Genomic DNA, 23,905 nt, shown 5'->3' on the forward strand with positions numbered 1-23,905 from the left:
TCACTGAAACAGTTCAGTATACTCACTGTGCTACACTACAGACTTTTTTTTTAAATCATATAATTTCCTTTCACTGTTACATTACATTTATAAAACCCTCCGATTTTACCAAGCTGGCCACACTGAACAATACTAGGTCAAAACCTAGTATATGGCTGGACCACCATTTATCTTTGCTTCCCTCCTACTCTCTGTGCTCAAATATATAGTATTTTAATACAACCGAATTCCAGTAAAGCTGTTCTCATTAGCATGTTTTCTGTTTCTATTGTCAGACAACGGAACAAGTATGAAATAGTGACAGAAACGTGGCCCATTGAGACGACATGTTAACCAGCAGTCACTTCCAAGCTGCTGCTCTGCACTGCTAAAATCCTCATTGAAGTTAATTTGCAAAGAAGGGTTCTTTCAGAGTATTTACTGCAATCTCATCATATGCATATGGGTCAGACTGCCTGCACGGAGACCACTGTAATGTAAATTTGCACAAACAGAAAGACATTTTGGCTGAGTTAAGCAAAGGCATTTATACACCAGCGTCACGCATCTATAGCATAATGGTTTGAGTTGGTTTTCTAAAGAGTTACACAAAGCACTGAAGGGTTTCACAAAGCACACCCTCACCCCATGGTTTATCACACATACAATCTCTGCCGACACTGATAACCAACAAAGAGCCTCTGCACAGGGAGGAAGATTCTCACACATCAGGTGCTCAAAGTAACACTTTGCAAATCGCAGTATGAGGACGTGAAGAGCAAATTTAGATGCATAAACGTAACTCAAGAATAATAGGAAATATGAAATTTCCATTACAGTGGTCAAATTCAAGAAGAAAGATCATTTACCGGTGAAATGAGGAAGAACAAAAGTGTGTTGCTGTGTAAGCTGACAGAAACATACAAAAAAAACCAGGGAGATCACAGGTCAGCACATTCCTAAGAAAAGATAACTACCAACAGTTCATACTTCTCCAGTCAGTAAAATATGGCGAGTGGTGTCCATAGCGAGGATTTCGAGCTAAGCATGAAGGATGGTTTAGACAGGAGTGATGCCTTACAGAGCCACTCTGGTGAGGATGGTGGACTGACTTCAGCAACCCCTGGTGAGATAGACACTCTACACCTCAACAAGTATTTTATGTATTTTTTTGATGCTTCCTTGCTCTGATTTGTTCTTATCTTTGTTAAGCAGCTTTTGCTGCTTAACTAAAACTAAATCAGGTTGTGTGCATGTGCTTGTGGGTGTGCGGGTGCGTGTGCATGCTCTGTATGTCTGTGTCACTTTGTTTATGTTCTGCATGCAGGAAGAAAATTCTTCAGACTGGTTGCTGTGAGCTTTGGACTCCTGTGTATCCTATTAGCTGCTCTCATTGTCTCTCTGCGTCTTGCTTTCAGTGAGTAGCCCTTAATTGTGTTTTTTCTAGTACCATTGCCATCTTTTATTTATTGTATAATTACACTCCATCATTTGCCCTGAGAGCTTTCTAGATATGTTTTCATCTACATATATTAAATGAGACTGAAAAGCACAAAATACACAACACTCAGCTGAGTGGCCTCTTCTCTGTCAGGGAGGGACCAGCAGGTTAAGTCCTTGCACATCACAGCAGAGTGCTACAAGTCTGCGTCCTGGCCCCCTCCTCTTTTTGCTTGATACTGATGACATGAAATAGGCCTTCTCAAGTTCTTTGTTCAGCTATCCTTGTGACTCAGAGATAAAGGGAAGATACAAGAAATATTAATGACTGGGTTTACTAGAATACGGATCTGTTTGTCTGGCAATGGGATTCTTTTACACTTGGGCAATGCAGTGTTTCACATTTGACATGAAGATTAGGTTTTTTATTCATTTATTTATTTTATTTGTAAGGGACCATGTACTTTTCTGGCCCATACCCCATCCCTCCACCAAGTTCACTGCAAATCAGTTCTGGGCTCTTTGTGTAATCCTGCTGACAGACAAAGAGTCACTAGTGAAAACATAACCTCCTTGGCAGAGGTAAATATGCAGAGACAAACCAGCACTAAACAAAACTAGACAAACTAAACAGGAAACGATACAAAAGTTACACACAGTAGTTCATCATACACACACACACACACACACACCGTTGACAGGTAGGGCGTTCCACTGAGTTGTGGCTTTTACAAAGAAGGATGACTGTCCGAATGCTGTGCGACAAAATGATACAGTACAATCTCTTATAGGATACACTCCAGAGGATTTTATAGAGTTCTCTGAACAAAAGTAAACCATCACATGATGGAAGAGGTTAAGTAAGGACTCTGACCTGGACGTCAAGATCGAGGAAGAATCACTAGTTTCAGCTTCCTCTATTAAATCCTTAGGTATTGTTTCTTGAGAACAACCAAGGAGGTGGTACTATGGCTTTAAATGAACTGGGCACTGAAAATCAGCTCACTGGCCAGGTGTTAACGGGTCCCAGACGCCAAGACACAGTATCTCTTCATTCCCAGACTGTTTATTGTACAAGTTACATATGCATATTGATCTCACTTTTGGGTGACAAAGTGAGATGCAACACAGAGAAACACAAAGGCATTTAGAGTATATTTCAGCCTCATATATCTACAACATACTGGTCTGAACAGGTTTTCTGAAGAGTGAAACAAGCACACAGTCTTGTTATGATCCATCAAAGTCTGGCTTTGGTCAGCGCTGATGACAAATAATGAGTTTCCCTGTAGGGAAAATTCATATCAAACTAATATTTCCCGCGTGTAGTGTCAGCAAACTTAGAGAGCGGAAATCACACAGTGTAATAACTAAGTCACACAAGAAATATAGGAATCTCTCTCAAACAATGGATCAATTTAGTGAGCATGCCAATTTAACACGAGTGAGAATTTCATGATGTCAGTTTTGGTAAGTATTGGTTTCTAACTCAGACCTGCTGTGTAGAATGTCTCATTGAGTCTTTCAGTATTTGTAAAATTACATTTTTGTGATACTCCTGTCCATGTCAGCATTGCAGGAGTATTTATGCTAGGTAAACGTTTAGAGGCAAGATATTGTAAGAAATATTGTTGAACATTAAAGTGAAATAAAACCCAAGTCAGAATGTTCAGCCAGTAAACCTTATTGGCCAGTAAAATGTAGTTTACTCTCACATAATGTAATAGTTATCTGGTTTGCAGCTATATGAGACAATTCTTTGTTTGCCAATGTCTTAAAAATAGATATCATTACAACTTGAATGCAAGATGGAAATTCTGTTTTAATGTAACTAGTCCCTATAGCTGTGGTCAACGTATCAGAGTCTGATCCAGATCTGATGAGACTACTTAAAAAGGTACGGTGTTCGTTGCATGTGTTGTCTGGAACAAACTACCTGATGACCTGAGCTGGTGGTTTAAGTCTGTGGGGTGGCTGCAGGGCAGTTTTAGATGTGTGTGTGGGCTGTGGGTCGTGTTGGAAATTCTCTTGCATTTGATTGATTCTGTTGCAATTGAATGTAGCTTCTCAACCAGGCACTGAGGCCAGTTATGAAAAGCTGGCTGAAGAGAGAGACGAGTTGAAGAGGATCAACTTCGGTGAGTATGAGAACGAAACCGCTCCAATAACCAGGGCTTAGATCTAATGGTCGTTGTGTAGCTGTATGAGAGAATGCTTTGTATTTACAAATATTAATGATAGTACTGTACCTTTCACTGATAGGTCAACTCAGCAGCCTATGGAAAATTTGTTTGTTTGTTTTAATTTTAACAATAATTCTCCCCACCAGATATTGAGGTCAGTTTTAAAAATCTGACTGAGGAGAGAGACGAGCTGAGGAGGATCAACTCTGGTAGGTTTGAGGATGAAACTGCTCCAATAATCAGGGTTTCGATCTAAAGGTCTAATATGCGATGCTGGATCAATACTAGCTGAAGTTGTAACCTCGGTGCATTTTTAATTACTCAAGAATGGACACAAACATAGCGTTCCTGACACAAGCCATAGGTTTTCACCCATTGTTTTATTTTACCTGGTTTTAACTGCTGTCTCTCAGTCTTTATGCTGAGCAAAGTTAATGATATCCTGGTCTAGCTCCATTATTTGAGAGCAAATATGAAAGTAATGTTGATTCTCATCTGACTCGAAAAATGAATACAATTTATTTCATGCTGTGTAACCTTTCCTTTAAAGTGAAATCAATCCACCTAATCATTTCCAGCTCATCTAGTCACAGATTAATAGGTGACATCTGGTGTTGGTTTGTAGCTGTATGAGAGAATGCTTTGTATTTACAAATATTAATGATAGTACTGTACCTTTCACTGATAGGTCAACTCAGCAGCCTATGGAAAATTTGTTTGTTTGTTTTAATTTTAACAATAATTCTCCCCACCAGATATTGAGGTCAGTTTTAAAAATCTGACTGAGGAGAGAGACGAGCTGAGGAGGATCAACTCTGGTAGGTTTGAGGATGAAACTGCTCCAATAATCAGGGTTTCGATCTAAAGGTCTAATATGCGATGCTGGATCAATACTAGCTGAAGTTGTAACCTCGGTGCATTTTAATTACTCAAGAATGGACACAAACATAGCGTTCCTGACACAAGCCATAGGTTTTCACCCATTGTTTTATTTTACCTGGTTTTAACTGCTGTCTCTCAGTCTTTATGCTGAGCAAAGTTAATGATATCCTGGTCTAGCTCCATTATTTGAGAGCAAATATGAAAGTAATGTTGATTCTCATCTGACTCGAAAAATGAATACAATTTATTTCATGCTGTGTAACCTTTCCTTTAAAGTGAAATCAATCCACCTAATCATTTCCAGCTCATCTAGTCACAGATTAATAGGTGACATCTGGTGTTGGTTTGTAGCTGTATGAGAGAATGCTTTGTATTTACAAATATTAATGATAGTACTGTACTTTTCACTGATAGGTCAACGCAGCAGCCTATGGAACATCTGTTTAGAGTGAATTGTCTCTTTAATTTTAACAATAATTCTCTCCACCAGATATTGAGGTCAGATTTACAAACCAAGCCCCCCCCCCCCCCGATTGCTCAGTTTGGCTGGGCAGCCAGCTCTAGGAAGAATCCTGGTTGTTCCAAACTTCTTCCATTGAAGAATTATGGAGGCCACTGTGCTCTGAGGAACCTTTAATGCAGCAGAAATTTGATGTAGCCCTCCCAAGATCTGTGCCTCAACCCAATCCTGTCTCTGAACTATGCTTTGTTTTTGCTCTGATATGCATCGTCAGCTGTGAGACCTTATATAGACAAGTGTGTGCCTTTCCAAATCATGTCCAATCAGTTGAATTTACCACAGGTGGACTCCAGTCAAGGTGTAGAAACATCTAAAAGATAATCAAAACAAAATGGAAGGAACCTGAATTTCAGGTGTCATATCAAAAGGTCTAAATCCCTAAGTCAATATGATATTTCAGTTTTTCCTTCTTAATAAATTTGCAACAATTTCTAAAATTCTATTTTTGCTTTGTCATTATGGTATATTAAGTGTAGATTGGTAAGGGAAAAAATGAATTTAAACCATTTCAGTATAAGGCTGCAACATAATGAACTATCAAAAAACTGAAGGGGTCTAAATATTTTCTGAATGCACTGTATATTGATAGAGGAATGCAAAAGATAATAAAAATTCTGTTTCAGATACTGAGGCCAATTATAAAAACCTCACTGAAGAGAGAAAAGAGTTGAAGAGGAAGCTGAATACCTTGTGTAAGTATGAGGATGAAACTACTGATAATTAATAAATGCAATATGAAAATTAAGTTTCAAAGTTTGTTTGGTTGTGGACATGATTGATCGCGTTGGAAAAATTTTTAACCTCTCCACTCAAAATGACAGATTCACAGCATATTTCCCTGACCGAAGAGAGAGACGAGCTGAAGAAGATCAACTCTGGTAGGTTTGAGGATGAAACTGCACCAATAATCAGATGACTTACCCCTCCATAGAGGTGTAAGTCAGTGCTGGACAAATACTAGCCCCAGTTGTGACCTGAGCACTCTGTACATTACTCATTGAGTCAGTTGCATTGCGTTACTTAGGTGAAGTTTGCTCTCGGTCTTTATACTAAACTGTGCTAATCATCTCCAAACCTACAGCTCCATACTTAGCGCTCACATGTTGTCAGATACTGATAATGATGAAAATGGTTTATGTTGAAATTTTGAACAAACTACTCATCATTAACAGATTAAAGCTAGTCTATAGAAATTTGGGACAAACTCTGATTTGGTTCAAAATGATTAGAATGAGTTGCACAACGTATATCAGTATCATTGCTGGATCCAAAGGTGTTTTGTTCAGTATCAAAAAAATAATGAAAACCGTAAGTCTTACAGGAGTAACATGAGGTCAAATCTTGTCACTACCACAAGGGCTGATAGGATGGGTCACTTCTTGGGTTTTTCCTCAAGTCACAATCCACTGCTTTAAGTCCAACAAATTGGATGTACTTGGTCACAATATTTGATTATTTTTACAGGTCTTCATCGTTCTTAGCTTTACAATGTAACAGTTTATATAAACAAATATTTAAAACTATCACTTACGACCTATCATCAAGAGACCAATGCAAGCATGTTTAAATTCTGTTTTAAAGTGACTCTTGTCTCTTTGCCAATAAATCTAATTGTGTTGCAAATGGTAACTCGTCAACCAGACATTGAGGCCAGCTTTAAAAACTTGACTGAAGAAAGAGACAAGTTGAAGAACATCAACTTTGGTAAGTATGAGGAAAAAAAAAACTACTCCCGTATTAATGATATGAATCCAAATCGATGTTAAGCATACTTGGGAAAAATAAGACTTACGTTCAAGAATTCTCCAACTTAAATTCAATTCTAAAATGAATTTTCTTGCTCTTTGTGGACATAATTTGATTCTAGCGCAAATAACTGATTACTTTTAACCAGGAATTGAGGCCATCATATAGCATTCCTTATACAGACATACAGAAGAGAAATCCAAACTTTTTTTTTTTTTTTTACCTTTTATTTAATTTTACATGTTTTTACCTTTTGTTACTGCTAACTTTCAGTTTTCATCTGTAGCCTCAGATAAAGGAGTTAGCTAATTACTTCCTTTATATGTGAGTTTAATTGATTTTCTCAGCTAGCTCTCAGTGAGAAAGTGAGTATTTTCCAAAATGTGAAACTATTCCTTTAAAAAGGAAACTGAAACCAAAGTCTAAATTATCAGCCAGTAAACAGTTTTACAGCCCAGGGTATATTAGTCTTGGTTTGTAGCTGAGAATGGAGGTGTTTGAAAAGATTAATTATACCACTTATTGATAGATCATTGCCTATGGAAAATCTGTTTTAATGTGAATTGTCTCCTTAACCTTGACCATTAATCTGATTCTACTTCAAATGATGTTAACCTAGCTGCTGGATGCTCAGTAAATTCCTCCAAATTGTACTACTACCAGCTTCTTGAACTGCAATGGCTTGTTTTCTATTTCTGTGTGTGTTGAATTCAAATAATGCGATGTGTGGGTGTGGATGATTTGGAGTAGTTTAAAGGCATCTTTGACAGAGCTGACAGCTGAGTAACAAAAGTAACGAATAATGTGACATTACTTTTGCTGCTGAGTTATTACCAAGTAATGTAATTACTTTTTCAATAGGAGATGTGTAATGAGTAATTGATTAGTTTTCAAGTAACTTGCCCAACACTGCTCACTGACCCTCACTGTCGTATCATTACCATGTCAATAACATCTCGCTTTACAGCCCGTACATACTGTACATACAAGAGTTTGTATGGAAAATAAACAACCACCTGCTCATTTCTATATCCATTTACAGTGCACTGGCAATGACAAAGGGAAAACAGAATTTTGGAATTTTTTGCGAATTCATTAAAAATGAGAAACTGAAATATCACTTTTACATAAAGTATTCAGACCCTTTGCTCAGTACTTAGCTGAAGCAACTCTGGCAGCATTTACAACCTTGAGTCCTCTTGGGTATGATGCGAAGAGCTTTGCATACCTGAATTTGGGGATTTTCTGCCGGTCTGCTCTGCAGATCCTCTCAAGTTCTATCACGTTCGCTGTTGAAAAACACCCCCACAGTATGATGGTCCCACCACCATGCTTCACCGTGGGATAGTATTGGGCAGGTGATGATCAGTGCCTGGTTTCCTCCAGACATGACACTTAGAATTGAGGCCAAACAGTTCAATCTTAGTTTCATCAGACCAGAGAATCTTGTTTCTCACAGTCTGAGAGTCCTTTAGTTGCTTTTTTGCAAACTCCAAGTGTCTTTCATGCGCCTTTCACTGAGGAGAGGCTTCCCTCAGCCATAAAGCCCAGATTGGTGGAGTGCTGCAGTGATGGTTGTCCTTCTGGAAGTCTCTCCAATCTCCACACAGGATCTGTGGAGCTCATTAATGGTGACCATTGCGTTCTTTGTCACCTCTCTTACCAAGCCCCCCCCCCCCGATTGCTCAGTTTGGCTGGGCACCCAGCTCTAGGAAGAGTCCTGGTTGTTCCAAACTTCTTCCATTGAAGAATTATGGAGGCCACTGTGCTCTGAGGAACCTTTAATGCAGCAGAAATTTGATGTAGCCCTCCCAAGATCTGTGCCTCAACCCAATCCTGTCTCTGAACTATGCAGGCAGTTCCTTCTACCTCATGGCTTTGTTTTTGCTCTGATATGCATCGTCAGCTGTGAGACCTTATATAGACAAGTGTGTGCCTTTCCAAATCATGTCCAATCAGTTGAATTTACCACAGGTGGACTCCAGTCAAGGTGTAGAAACATCTAAAAGATAATCAAAACAAAATGGAAGGAACCTGAATTTCAGGTGTCATATCAAAAGGTCTAAATCCCTAAGTCAATATGATATTTCAGTTTTTCCTTCTTAATAAATTTGCAACAATTTCTAAAATTCTGTTTTTGCTTTGTCATTATGGTATATTAAGTGTAGATTGGTAAGGGAAAAAATGAATTTAAACCATTTCAGTATAAGGCTGCAACATAATGAACTGAAGGGGTCTAAATATTTTCTGAATGCACTGTATATTGATAGATGAATGCAAAAGATAATAAAAATTCTGTTTCAGATACTGAGGCCAATTATAAAAACCTCACTGAAGAGAGAAAAGAGTTGAAAAGGAAGCTGAATACCTTGTGTAAGTATGAGGATGAAACTACTGATAATTAATAAATGCAATATGAAAATTAAGTTTCAAAGTTTGTTTGGTTGTGGACATGATTGATCGTGTTGGAAAATAATTTTAACCTCTCCACTCAAAATGACAGATTCACAGCATATTTCCCTGACCGAAGAGAGAGATGAGTTGAAGAGGAGACTGAAAATCTTGGGTGAGTATGATGTTGAAACTACGTATACCAATAATCAATGATCCAAAGGCGTATGAGTGGAATATTGGAAAAATATTACTTATTACTGTGGAGATGCCAGGGAGTGTGCTGATTGTGTTTTCCTTTAATTGTTATCGTTAAATGACGTCTTAGCTCAACACAGTCGGCTTGTGCCTCTTAAACACAGCTGTTTGCAGTTACTCTGTCTGATTAGACATCTGCCCAGTTTGATGTTGCCCAGTTTGATGTTGGGTGGAAAATACGCTGAGAATTAGGAGAGGTCACTGTGGTGTTACAGTAGGTTCTTGTTGAGACAATAAAGACTACTTTGGCTAAACGCTCAGACTGTTTACAAGAAGAACAAGGGCAGGACATGGTAACAGCTCAACCATAAACCAGCAGCAGTAACCTGGAATTACCCCCAGCCTGACCTCATCAACAGGTTATATGCCAAACCATTTATATTTACATTACACCATAGTAACCAAGTAAAGTAACGGCATTAAAAGTTAATGTGATTGCCTACTGCACTATACAGCTGAGTTACTGCTACATAGTTTCTACTTGCTGGACATGAAAAGGATCTGCAGATTATGCTGAACATTGTTGCAGAATGGTGCTGGAAAAGGAAACCAGTGGTAAACCAAGACAAAACACAAATAGTGCATTTTAGACAAACATTATTCGAGGGAAACTCAGTTGTTTTTAATTTTCGTTCAATAGTGCTGTCATTTCCTGGTGAGTACAAATATCTTGGCTTGATGCTGGATGATCACAGGACATTTAAAAGATGCTGTTAGTGTTCTGGCTCAGGCAGCAGCTGGAGCCCTAGGATCTGTACTGAACAAAGTTAAACAATGTGGTCATCAGGGGCTCCATACTTATACAAAACTCTATAATTTATGTGTGTGTCCTGTGTCTAAATATGCTTCTGGTGCTTGGGGTTTTCATGAACATCCAAGTAGTAACACTGCACTTCATAGAGCTATTCAATCTTTTTTGGGAGTCCATAAATTTACCTCAGTTCTGGCCAATATTGGAGATATTGGATAGGGACCTCCAAACATCTGACATAAATGTCAAATGCCTTGGCTTTGCAATAGCCTTGTGAAGTGGTCTGATTGGAGACTCACAAAAAATATATTTAATTTGGACACTTTGCATGGCCATTCCTTGGCTAATGAGTCAAAATCCTTATTTCATTTGAACGATACATCGTTTATTTTCCGGAACAGCTTACTTTGTGACATTCAGGAGGTTAGGAGCAAAATGTTTCTCATGTATAGAGAAAAAGGGTCTGTTGATATGGTATAAACAAAATTTACAAACTATTGTCTCATAAAGAATAGTTCCTTTGTAGAACATTCTGTGAGGTTTAATTTAAAAAAAAAAAAAAAAAGACAAAGATCCCTATGGACACTGTTATGTTCAGGAACTCTACCATGAGCCCTACAGACCGGAAGGTTTGATTGCCAGTGGAGGACAGACTTTGTTGTGGGAGCTAGGTGAAATTAAGAATCAGGTCCATTTTCTTTTTGCTGTCATGTCTAAGAGGACATAGGGATGTGCCTTTTAGTAAAATGTCCTCCATTTATGTTAATTTCCTCTGGCTGGATGAAAATGAAAAATTTGAGTTGTGTTCACAAAGTGAACATTTTTTTGTAGCAGATTTTATTTGCCAAGCTTAGAGAATAGGCAGAATATTTTGTTTAAAACCAAACTGTAAAATAACGTACAATTTTGCAATGAAATGAAATGTTTGACCACTGTAGCTGTATTTTTGGTGTGTTGTAAACCCATGAGGGTAGGGCACTCTGTGTGTATGGCACGGAAAAGCAATACAATACAATACAATACATACTTTCTACGTAGCCTTCTAGTGTAAAAGTGGTTTAAAATCTGATTTGCAACTGAGCGGCAATTTTATTTATTTTGTTTCTTTGGTAAATTCTGGCTCCAAACCTGCTCTATTTGAATCTAGCTAGGTTTTCTTTATGTGGTTGTGTTTCCACTTTTTCCAAACAACAAATTGCTTTTTCACCCCAATGGAAAATCATTTGTTAATACTTGTTGTTGAGATAATTAGTTTCTTTCTGTTTTTCTCTATACTCAACAAGGATGGGTGTATTTCAGCGGTAGTGTCTATTACATTTCTTCCACTGAGAGAACCTGGCAAGAAAGTAGAAATGACTGTCTTCAAAAAGGTGCAGACCTGATGATTATCAACAACCAAGGAGAACAAGTATGTGGGTGTGGGTGTGTAATCACACAGTATACGACTCTGTGTGTAAGACAGATGTAATACGGACATACATGTTGAACAATGACTAAAGATAGTGAATCAATGCACTGGTCACTGAGATGGAGGACACACTGAAATCAGTTTCATGGCTGTGATGTTGTCTGTCTGTGTCCCTCTTTATAAACAAGAATTTCACACGCCAATTCAAGAAGTACATGTGGATTGGACTGACTGACTCAGAGAGGGAGGGGACATGGAAGTGGGTGGATGGGACTCCGCTGACAACAAGGTTCACACATGAAGTTTTTTGCATCACAGTGAACAAATAACCTACTTGGACCTAGATTCAAACATAATCTGTAACTCTGTAAATGAAAGCAAAAACAAAAGCAAAAAAGGAAGCATTTTGATGGTGAATTGATCGGGTTTCGCTTGGCTACATCCTGTGTGCTGCTGCCAATAAAATGTCTCTTGGGTTGTGTTCATATTTGCTAAAAGCTTGTTTTTTTTTTGTGTGTTTTTGATTTCAGCTTCTGGGGCTCTGGGGAGCCTAATGGTAACACAGGTGAAAACTGTGGGGAAACAAAATATCCTGATATGAAAAACAACTGGAATGACGAAGGATGTTCCAGTACACACTACTGGATCTGCGAAAAGAAAGTTTCTCCATAACTCTGCATCTAAAGCCAGCAGACAATTGTTGGCTTAGTATGGATGTGGTCTCAAATGCAGGGAAAGTGGCCAGATACATAGAAACAATATACAACTAAAGTCACTGCTTTGTTCCAAAAAAAGAAATAACTGTAATATAGATTATACATGCTTTGATTCCTCTCTAAATAAAAGCCTGCTCTTTCCTCATTATTTGTCATTATACAATGACTAAATTTCAATCTATGAATGTCTCCCTTAAAATAAACTAGTGGTCTCTGGTGGTCTCAGACCTGGGTGACTCTGCTCAAAAGATTCCCACTATTAGATACTTTCCAAGGGAGACTCGGGCATTAATCAACAGATTCTTGGACATGTAAAATCAGCCTCTCCTGTAAATGAGGCTCTGCAGTACATTCTCAGACTGCGAATCCTTTAGCTCCCTTCAGAATCCCTCACAAGCTTCATAATCGTTAAGCTTTGGCTACACTGGATACAGTTGCACCTTTAAAACCCCGGGCTGCAAAACCCTGTCAAATCATATGTATCGAAGATGAGGACATCTGTAGCCTCACATGAACATGCTTGGAGAATAAAAACAGTGAGGTAGTCAGGCAGTCAGGCTTCTAGTATGATGACCACACTCTAGTTGGTGAAATATGGTTGTCCTTAAAGAGGAATCAGAGATGACTATGGAAAGTGCAAATCTCTGTGATGCTTCAGTCAGGAGAGTTGCCTCAAAAAGTAGCAAAAGGTGAAGACGGTGAGATGGCTGCTGCAGTGCCTGGGGAGAAAGAAATGCTATCAATTTTAGGTTGTTTTAACCTTAAAAGTAACATTGACAAGAATGAAAACATTAATCTTGCGCTGAACAATATTCTTGCATTAAAATGTAAACTAATAGTGCATGCAAGGTATTTAGAAGTTTAAGAAACAAACTATCCAAAGAATTTATGTGTTTATAAGGTTTGTAAGTGTAGAGTTGAAAATGTCACTTTGGTCTTTTATTTCAATATTTGCTTTTGTGACCATTTATACATTTGAACATCTTGTGTAATCTTGTGTACTTTCATTTGACAGTTAAACCACTTGTTCTATTTTACTATCTGACCAACAAACATCATCCTTCACATGCATGTGCTTATTCAGTACTAACACAATTTCACAAGTGACCTGGGTGGGTTAGACTATGTTTGGTGCTTTGGCATTTCTATTAAAATTGCAGCTACTACAGTTTTGTTAGCAGTCGACAGACTGTTGGTGCTGGTAGGTTCCAGTTACTGATGTTACGTGTGAAAGTACTGTACGTACATAATGTGAGGGTGAGGTTCAGGATGCACTGTTAAATCCCTGGCAAACAGCCTCCTGCATGCCTTCCCCAATTCCAGAGGATAAACAGCAACAGATTAAAAATGAATATGTGAAGTAAATCCATTTTAGTGCTGTAACTAATGTTCTTTCAGCTTCTTGCAGAGCACAATAGTATGAGTAAACCTTAAACTTTTAAGAAGTGACCACACACTCTCAACTAAAGACTGTTTCTAAAGAAACACTGTGAATTTTAAATGTCGTTTGAAGTTTAACATGGCCACATCCTGCGTACCGCTGTCTGATCAATGCTGGTTGGTTTGTATTCTTTGTTAAAAGCTTATTTGTTTTTGGATTCAGTTTATGGCGCTCTGGGGAGCCTAAAAAAGATTATGGCCGAAACGAAGACCGTGTAGAAATAAAGGACTGCAATGAAGAAGGTAGGTGTCTGGCTCTCCTTGAGTTCAACTTTCTGTCTAATTAACTCAAAACTAAATTAATAATCTGAATTTATATGTATGTCTGCAGATGAATTTACAATCACGAAAAATTGATTTGATCAACTATCAAAATGAGAACAAATAAATCATGTTTGACTATGTTAAACATTTAATATGGTGGCTATGGCTCAGGAGGTAGAGTGGGTCGTCCACTAATCGGAAAGTCAGTGGTTCGATCCCTGGCTCCTCCAGTTCGCATGTCAAAGAATCCTTGGTCAAGATACTGAGCCCTAAATTGCCCCTGCTGTATTATCGGTGTGTGAGTGTGAGTGTATGTGTATGTGTCGAAAGCACCCGTATATATATATAGAAAAAGTTCTGTATGAATGTGTGCGTGAATGGGTGAATGCTGCAGTAATATAAAGTGCTTTGAGTGGTCGATAAGACTAAAAAAACGCTATATAAGTGCAGTCCATTTACCGTATAATATCATATTTGTTTGAATTATTCTGCTATGTTATTTTACTTTAACCCCTGAATAAGAAGTGTGTATGTTTAAGTGAAAGAGAGGAGAGAGAGAGAGAGAGAGTAAGAAAGGAGTGTCAACTCTTGCTGTGATAAAATCAGGAGTGGGTGAAAGAGAGCTACCATGCAAACAGAAACATTAAATAAATTTATGAACTCTAATCCTAGTTGTCCGACACAGCCAGCAACAACATCCTGTACACCAGTGCAGATGCTGTAAAACACAGATATAGGCTTTCATTATCTTATCTGGAAATAGTTAGTGTTCTTCTGAACTAGACCATTGTGCCTACGCAGATGACCACATGCACAGCACCACAACACTTTAGCAGCAAAGCCCCAAATCACTGCTGGGATGATATTTTCATATTGGTAAGCAGTGCCCTTTTTACACCCTACGTAGTGTCGTGTTCTTCCCAAACAATTGAACCTATAATGGCCCTTAATCAGTCCACAAAACATTTTCCCAGTAGCACTGTGGAGTATCAAGGTGTTCTTTGGCAAACTTCAGGCGCGCAATGATGACTGACACGGTTTTGGTTTGGTGTCAGCCTCTACGACCTGCTAGCAGTGCTTTTAAATTCTTGAGTTGTGTTACCCTCATTATTTTTCTATGACTGAGAGTAGTAAGGTAAAATATTATTTCAAACTTATAATTCTGATGTACTAAAGTTTCTTTTTATTACATTTTATTACATTATAAGCCAGCACAAAAACAAGGTGAATGGATAAAAGTGTGACAAAATCATCCATTCAGCTGTAAGAAAAGTAAATAATTTCATGCTTGAAACAAGCTCTCAAGCAATTTCAGTGTTAATTTACATTTGCATTTCTGGTAATTTATTTGGAACAACTTGTTTCATCTATGCCAAAGAGCATGACGTTTTATTTAGAGGACATAACGGAATAAGGTTCATGAATACATAAATACATAATTCAAATGTGTCAGCTAAATACATAATAATCCTATTGGCTCATGGCTAAGGATTGGCCGCATCTGTACAACATTAACCGGGGCTGAGGAGTGAAGAAACGTGACAGCCATCCCTGCCAGGTAAAACGTCAAAGCAGCATTTCGCTGACGGCAGCAGCATCTTTCCCGTGCCGACAACTGGAGGGTCAGGCATCCATGAAAAGATAGGAGGGACCACCTAGCCATGCACAATATTACAGCAGCCAAGGTATAAATGTTTCACAAGCACAAAAAAACAAGAGATGAAATGGAATTATAAATAACCCTGCTCTATTTACAGTCTGATTATAATCAATGAAGGAAACAAGGCAGATAGCAAAGTCGAAATGAAAAAGCGATGGTGACAAGTTGCTGAAAGATAAGGAGATATAGGTGCTGTAGTGAGCAGATCGGAAAAAAGAAGCAGTTTGCAGATAAGTTCAGATAAGTTAAGACCAGAAAACCTGGTCATACTCCAGTTGGTACAGTAGTTTGAGTTTTGTCTTTAAAACGGAATCTGAGGTGGCTATGGATGACAAAAACCTACTTGATGCTTCAGCCAGGAGTGAGTAACTTTAAAAAATAATTGTATTCCACATGGTCTGACAGTATCATATTTCCTGTAACTTGTTCTGTTTGGGTGAAGAGCATGAGTTTGGACGGAACAACCCGACATCAAGGAGGGCAATGTTTTTGCCAAAATCTGGTGGGGAGTTTTCCGTCTGAAAAAAAACCCCATAATTTAGCAAAAAATTAATAAAAGTGAATTATATTTCACCCAGAGACAGTGTACAAGAAGTTTAATGAAAATGGTGAAATGAAAATTTGCTGTTTCACAGAACACAATATCAGGCAAAAGGTGATTTTGCATGTGTCTGTGGGATATCTGCACACAGAAAGACAACTCTACAAACTGGTTTTTGTGAGCGTTGGACTCCTGTGTATCCTGCAAGCTGCTCTCAACACTTCCCTGCGTCTTTCTCTCTGTGAGTTGTCTTAAATGATTGATATGATTGAAAACATAAAACTGTTGGCAAAACAACACCAAACTATATTATACTTTAAATGTGGCTGCTGAAGAACAAACGCTCCTCTTGTTCACGGTTTGACGTGGAAAATGCAGCGGAGCAGTGACTGAGCTGGAACACAGCTGGGACGTAATGAGCTGAGGGGCCTTGATCGTATCAAATCACCCCCTGACCAAAAGTACACATGGTGTCCATAGACTAACGTACAACGGTTAAATTAATACAAAGGTGGGCATCTTTTCCCATTGTACCTTAAACTCACTGTTAACTGCAGCAACAAAAGGGAATGTGTAAATCTTTTTGATAACACAGACGGTTCTGATGCAAGGACGCAAGAATTTGAGGCCATGATCAAAAACCTGACTGATGAGGGAAAGGAGTTGAGGAGGAAGCTGAATATATCTCGTGAGCATGAGACAAATTCTCTATGACATGATAAAATGAATATAACAGCAATATTAAAAAAAGATCCAACTCATTACAACTTTTGTTGTTGTTGTTTGTTTGTTTTTGTTTTTTGTCTTTGCTTTTACTGAGTCGTGAAGGTTTTTTCAATTTTATTAACCTCAACAGACCATTTCCTCCTGCGAGGATGGATGTGGTTCCACCACAGTGTTTACTATGTTTCCTCTGTCAAGAAATCCTGGCAAGCCAGCAGAGATGACTGTCTGCAGAAAGGTGCAGACCTGGTGATTATCAACAGCAGAGAAGAACAGGTGTGTACGAGAGTGACCTCTCGAAAATTAAATATATAGTCTCCTCAAATCTTCTGACCTCTACTGGCAGCACTGAATACACTGCTACTGAGACACACGCCAGTAGGTGTGTACGGGAAGAAATCCTCCACCATGTTGTACCATTTTGCATGGTATGATTTATAGAAGAGGAAATTACATATCACTAATTTAAATATTTCCATTCAGTGTAAATTCTAGTCAGCAACCATGTAGTTCATTAACTTTTTTCTAAGCTATCAGCTATATCATCACTGTTCAAATGCCCTTCAGTTCAGTAAGTGAACGCATCACCGCCTACAACTCTGTGAGCTCCAGCTCACTTTCTGACTTTCTTCTGTTCAGTGATTAGTTACTGCATGTCTGCTGCTGGTTCAAGCTGTTATATTGGCTTCAGCACAAAACTAGGCCTATGGAAGAGTAGCAGGGAGTATCATACGACATATTGAAGCTAAACTGACAAAGTTCTGTGAGTTACCAGTAAGAGGAGCTTCACCCTTAAAGGCTACTGATGCAGTCAGTGACAATTCAGTGTCAGTTCATTCTACAGAGTCTATGTTAAAGATTTGTTTGCACATGTACCAAATAATTTAATATACTGGATTTCATGGAAGACACTTGTCTTGGTCATAGTAAAGCATGTATGTCTGTTATTTTGCATCGGCCTGCACTGTAAATCATTTTTATCATTTTAAGTTAAGAAAAGTGTTTAGTTACATTAGTCTCTGCATTACTCTCAGTACTCAACGCAACTGAATCAAAGGTGCGTTTAAACAACTCCAAATCCTCAACATCCACATGTTACATCATCTGTATTTACCAAGTATGGAAACGTAAAAAGAGACACTCTGGTTTAACGAGCAGCTTACAGTTTGGAGGTATTGTATTTACTGACCATCCACTGGATGAGTCTCAGTGAATGCATGAAGCCCTCCAAATCCGAACAAAACCCAGGTGATTCCTGACTGTGGGTTTACAAACCGAGGCCAGGCAAAGGTATCTATAGCTGGCAGTTTAGACAATACACCCTATAAAAAAAGACAAAGACAGAGCACCTTTCTCCTCCTTTTGGTAGAGACTAAGGGAGTTACGGCCAACACTAGGTAATGTGTTACTGCCCAACACTGCGTATAAGTAACAAGAAGATTACCTACGCTCCAGTGAGCGTGTGCTTGTGACTGAATGTTTGCTCAATTCCTGCAGCATCTGGCTTTTCTACTGCTGCTGGTGTAGACCTTGGGTCACCAGAAATGTAAAACTAAGACCAAGACTACCTGACTAAACTGTTCAAAAATAACAATATTTATTGTTGATGTTTTAAATTGGCTCCATGTTGCCGTCTATTAAATGCGTCTTTGGTTCTGTTTCAGTTAAACGTTAATACGGATTTGATTTCAGCTACTGGCACGCCAGGGAGCCCAACGCCTATCTAGGCAGAAATGAAGACTGTGGAGAAATAAAGTTCTATGAAATGAAAGACAGCTGGAATGATGAAATGTGTAACAAGGAAAACTTCTGGATCTGCGAAAAGATGGTGGCTTTATAACTCAGCATCCAAGCCCACCAGACTGGTAACTGCTAAGCTGCAGGGAAAGTGGGAGACATTTTGACATGTCAACACAGTAAAAGTACAGGTATAAAGAATAAAACAAATGATGTCTGAATTCCATTTCGCTGCATTAGGTTCAGGGTCCGGGTGTGCGTGCTGTCTCTGGTTTTTAAATAGCATGGGGTGTAATCGATACAGGTACCTTATCAGCAGTGTCATATGTTTTCACGTATATACTATAGCTTTTGTAAATCTATGGTTGCTATTCTGACTATTGTTTCGAATAAATTCATTGTATCCACTTTATGAAACAGCCTGGTTTTGATTTTGTATTTAAATAAACAGGACCACCTTAAACACAACAGAGGTCATCTCATTATTGTACTGTAAGTACTGTGAAATCAGATTCAACCTTGTACATTAAAAGGTCACAGCACCACAATGCAGCTGTGTACAATGTTACAACAGCCCTGATTTACGTTAACAAATTAATTAAGAAACTGAAATGCTTTTTTGCTTCGCCAACTTAATTTGAATTTGTGAAGTTTAATCGCAGAAACAGAAAAGAAGAAACAGCTGACATATTAGCGTGTTTCTTACAAAACACCGTAACTAAAACATATGCTGAGATTGGTCCACGAAGAGGAGTCTGGAAATCTATCTGTTGCTTCAGCTACGAGTGTTTCCTTAAAGAGCCGATCTGGTGGTGGATGGGGAAGTGAAGCATTTTAATGTTTTGTTTTAACTGTGATAGTAACATTATGTTGAAGTTTTCTTTAGAAAGTTTACATGTGTTGAAGTTGTTGTTGAAGTGGCTGAAAGGAGTTCAAGTTTCAGTAGGAGTAAAAATAAGGGAACGTCAGGGGATATTAATGCCTCTGCTTCAAGTAAATCAGAGCACTTTTTGTTTGTTACTGTTGTATCTCATGGAGTTTATTAGCCAAAATCATGACGCTTTTATTTTTCAAATCAATTCTCTATTTTGGCTTATCCATGCACCTCTTTTATCAAGGCAGCTGCATATTTTTTGGTTGTTTTGGTTGCATTTTTATTCTTTTTTTTTTTTCATTTTGTTCATGTTCACACTGACGGAGAGATTTACCAGCGTTGACTGGAGAGTAAAGTCAGCTAATGTGTATATAATGACATTCCTGCAGGCATATTTTGTACTTTATCTCTTTATTAGCTGCCTAATAACGATGTTTTTTTTTTTGACTCTGCCTCATTTCTACACGCAGAAAGAAACCTCTGCAGACTGGTTGCTGTGAGCGTTGGGCTCCTGTGTATCCTACCAGCTGTTCTCGACATTTCCCTACATCTGGCTCTCTGTGAGCTATTTCAAATTTTGTGTCTGCTTTAAAGCTTTGTCTCCCCTGGGACGTACTGTTTACTGAAATTCACCAACTGAATTTCAGTAAACTTTTACGTTCTGCACTGCCTTAAACTGAACCTTAAATACTCATCATGAAACATCTTACCCTCCTGTCCTGTATTTATGTCTCTGCTCTTAACTTTTTAATCTCCTTTAAAAAATATTTTTTATTTTTCAATTTGCATTCTAATGTTTTTATGCTGTTTTCTTTTTTTTCTTTTTTTTTAATGTTTTAAAAGCATGATGTAAAGCAGTTTGAATTTCCTTTGTCTATGAAGTGTGTTGTACAAATAAACTTGCCTTGACTTGAATATTAAAGGACCAGGATATGAAATCGGCCTCCACCACAGCTTAAATACTGAGCTATTACAGGCTACTATTTTCGTTCACTGTTCATTTGCAGCAACACCACCCAAAAAAGATCCACTCTGTCTGTGTGTTTTGATCATTTTCTTCTGTTCTTCACTGTTTGATGAAGTAGACTTGACTCTTTATACATTTAATGTTCAGGAGAAAAATAATAAGATTATATGCAAAAGCCATGATCTTTTACTAATTTTGGAAGAGATGGAGAGAAATAGAGGCTAATGAATTAAGGATTTTTTTTGTTTTGGCTTGGTTTGGTTTTTTTCTTATTTTCTTAGACAAAAGAGCCATGCGTTGTTAAAATTAAACACCACTGTAAAATTGGCTAAAGCACAGATTAACTTTGTTTCTGCTGCTTTTGAATGCTTTTTCACTAAAGTTTCTCATCTAAACAATAAGTTCTTATGCAACTTGTTTTTTGATGTTAGTGAGTTCCAACATTAAAGTACCTGTCATTCCTTACACTCGTTGTATTAGACCACAGTCTCATTATCTCTACATTGAGTGTATGCGCTGCATGTCTCCTCCGACATCCTCAGAGACCCTGGTTTCGGTTGTCATGAGAAAACTGCTGTCACTCAGGATCATATCAAATATTGTAGGTGTGATAGCTCTGGCAAGTTCAGTCCCTAAATATATATCCTGCGTGCAGAATGACTGATGATATCACTGATGAATTTTACTCTTCATCTTAATTTTTTCACACTATTACAGCTCTGTCACAGTGCTCACCTACAGTATCTCTCAAGGCAGATTTAAATGTGTCTTGCAGCCTTCTTATTTCATGAGTCAGTCCAGCTCATCAAAATGCAACATCTTATATACACATTATACACGCATTATTCCAGGACATGGTTACAGTGGGAAAAGCAGGTGTAAGCCTGTAAACAATAAAACTAACGATGGCTGAAGTCCACTTAGCTGCCTCTGTTTCAGAGTGACCAACTTGGACACTTGAACAGAACTGAGCTGTCACTAATGTTGTTGTTCAGCTCTACGTTTTTATTCTTTATTGTATTTGACTGCACATTAAAAAAAATTAATTTAAAGGAAAACTAATATAGATGACAATGTGTAAGTGAAACATACAAATGATGAAACTGAAATATAAATGTAATTTGCCTTTTGCCTGTCTCCTTTACTCAAATGAGAGTCAGGTTTTATTTTACAACATTATAATATGCAGACAATGTCTATATATATATATATTTTTTTTTTTTTTTGAAAAAATAAAACATTTATAAAGCTGGTTGTTTTAATGTTGTATCCACAGGCAGATGTCACTTTCCATTGAAAGAGTTAAGCAGCTTATATTAATACTCATTCTGGAAGAAATGACTCATGTAGGCACATATATTTTTTGTGTTGGACAACAGACCTAAAATGTAATTGATAGGTTATCCACACACAATAAATAATCACCTGTTACTGTTCCTGTTGTTTTTGCCTTAAAATATTTTCAACACGCCATGTCTATTAGAGTACCTACTACTTGTGTTTGAGATGCAAATCATTCATTATAATCAGATGTTACAAGGTCATGTTTATTAAGCAAGGGCATTGATGTGGTTTTATTTTTGGTAGGGACATTTTTTTGTAGATGGCCAAAATAATGTGTGCACTTGTTATCTTTCTCTCTTTTCTCATACACACATAGGGTCTGACTCTACAGAAAGTTTACTTGAATTGAATATGTGTTTCCTGACATGCCAACTTGCCTGAAAATAGACTTGTATCATGATCTTTATCTGATTGTATATCAGATATTTTACATTCTTTGAAATTAACAGGAATCTTGATGTGATAGATTTTCAGTAAAGTGTTACGAGAAAATCAATGTGTAACCCCTGTAGGTGGTGTGCTACTCAGTTTGAACCAACTACCTGCTGCGAGGCGTTTTCAAATCTCACTGTCTGTCATGAAGACCCAGGAGTTTCTTGAGTTTCTTATTCTTGTATTATTTTTCATTCAGCTCCTGAACTTAAGGCAGGATCTGTCACTACGACCTCAGAGCCAGAGAGGCCATCACCGGAGAGCTTGCAGCTCACCTGTCTGGTCTGTGCGTCTGTGCTGCTCGGGCTGCTGCCGCCAGGATTTTCAGAATAAAATGAAGCCTGACATTGACAAACAATGCAGTTGGACCAGCTGTGGACAATTTACTTAATAAATAATGTTGATGTTGACGACTCACGTGCCGTAAGAACTCTGGTCCACTTTTGGAAACGGGCAGGGGGGGGGGGGGGGGGGGGGTTAAATAGTATTTATTTCTCCGACTAATTTCAAAGAAATTACATGTTCTGATCGATAATAACATTCTTATTAGCTCAGCGGTTACTTACACTTCAGTTCTTTGCTCCAAAGGACCTGATGTCTTAATTCTCTTTCAGAGGCACTTTCGACTCAAAAATTAACAAACACTTAACCACTGAAATTTAAATGTAATATAACTGATGTTAATATAATATAAGTATAACTGATGTTAATGTCAATTCCGTGACATCTGAAACCTTTAAACTATAAATACTTGGCGTTTCAGATCCACCACCGCTCATCACCAACTCCACCACTGCCACTGCTGGGCTGCAGTGTAATCCAGGTCTGAAGTGGAGAGTTGCCACAATAACCAACATTTTGCGGAAAACACACAGACCTGGCAACCCATAGTTCCTCTGGCCGGTAACACAGGGAGTTAAAATGGCAAGATCGTTTGACACTGGTACGGACATGACCCTCTACTGCCCCTGCCCAAATCTTCGGATTCACATGGACATTGTACTTACATTACGTTACATACAGTAGATTTGTGAAAAAAAATATACAAAGGTTTTGACATAAAGACTAAAAGGGGAAACTTACTCTTTTTTGGGAGCAAATATTTTCTTTGGGGGGCCAGATTTGGCCCACAGACCCACACCTTTCCGACGTCTATCTATCTACCACTGCTTTATCATACCCCTTAAATTGTGAAAGTGTGGAGTAGTGTGTGTCAAAGTTAGCAGCCTTGATATTATCAGTGGAACTGATACATTTTCAGGGAAAAAGTTTTAATAAAATACAGGAACAGTAAAAGCATGTAAATAGTATGTACTCCTTCCGCTCTTTCGTTTTTACCACAGTAGTTCTGGCCGAGCTGTTATAACCTGTATTATGAAATTAAAACAGCACAAACTAGTCTAAAACCTGGAGCTTTAGGGGGGCCCTTGAAGTCCTGGGGTCCTGGAGCTGTAAACAGCTTTGCTCTTTAAATCCTGTACTGGAAAACACCTCCCCAAACTACCACACATATGCATCAAAAACACCAGTGACAAAATCTCGAAAAAATTTGAACAATACCAGTTTCATATAGATTATATTACCGTAAAGCCGTTAAAGGGGTTTATGAGTAGGCATGGTTGTTAAGGGTCTTGCATGAAAGCTCACAT

The 23,905-nt window shown here is 38.2% G+C and overlaps 1 protein-coding gene and 1 long non-coding RNA gene across 5 annotated transcripts; one reads left to right on the forward strand and one right to left on the reverse strand.

Moving 5' to 3' along the window:
- The first annotated feature begins 477 nt into the window (after window positions 1–477).
- Window positions 478–13,928, forward strand: LOC120800625 (CD209 antigen-like protein C). 4 transcript variants are annotated; one of them, XM_040146864.1, is made up of 12 exons: window positions 488–1,105; window positions 1,307–1,396; window positions 3,495–3,557; window positions 3,749–3,811; window positions 5,628–5,696; window positions 5,826–5,882; window positions 6,646–6,708; window positions 9,055–9,123; window positions 9,254–9,316; window positions 11,434–11,558; window positions 11,747–11,847; window positions 12,089–13,928. In XM_040146864.1, exons 1-12 carry the CDS (start codon window positions 988–990, stop codon window positions 12,228–12,230), a joined length of 1,023 nt encoding a protein of 340 aa, XP_040002798.1. In that variant the 5' UTR covers window positions 488–987; the 3' UTR covers window positions 12,231–13,928. The 4 variants fall into 4 exon arrangements, with proteins under 4 accessions (XP_040002800.1, XP_040002798.1, XP_040002797.1 ...); XM_040146863.1 differs by having other exon boundaries at window positions 489–1,105; window positions 3,483–3,557; XM_040146866.1 differs by lacking the exon at window positions 11,747–11,847 and having other exon boundaries at window positions 478–1,105; window positions 3,483–3,557; window positions 12,089–12,230.
- A 1,256-nt stretch (window positions 13,929–15,184) lies between these two features.
- On the reverse strand, window positions 15,185–23,043 carry LOC120800627. The gene is made up of 3 exons (XR_005708999.1): window positions 22,823–23,043; window positions 15,982–16,156; window positions 15,185–15,806 (listed from the first exon to the last, which is right to left on the reverse strand). It is a non-coding gene; the product is annotated as an uncharacterized LOC120800627 (long non-coding RNA).
- Between the last annotated feature and the right edge of the window lie 862 nt (window positions 23,044–23,905).

Source organism: Xiphias gladius, chromosome 15 (genome assembly GCF_016859285.1).
Source record: "Xiphias gladius isolate SHS-SW01 ecotype Sanya breed wild chromosome 15, ASM1685928v1, whole genome shotgun sequence".
Classification (NCBI taxonomy): Eukaryota; Metazoa; Chordata; class Actinopteri; order Istiophoriformes; family Xiphiidae; genus Xiphias; species Xiphias gladius.

Bases quoted from the DNA above. Each gene is read 5' to 3' on its own strand.
- LOC120800625 (XM_040146863.1), top strand. From the start codon at position 988: ATGGCGAGTGGTGTCCATAGCGAGGATTTCGAGCTAAGCATGAAGGAT. The intron at 1,106-1,306 runs GTGAGATAGACA...TTCTGCATGCAG, and splicing joins ACTGACTTCAGCAACCCCTG to GAAGAAAATTCTTCAGACTG. The intron at 11,559-11,746 runs GTATGTGGGTGT...TTTATAAACAAG, and splicing joins TCAACAACCAAGGAGAACAA to AATTTCACACGCCAATTCAA.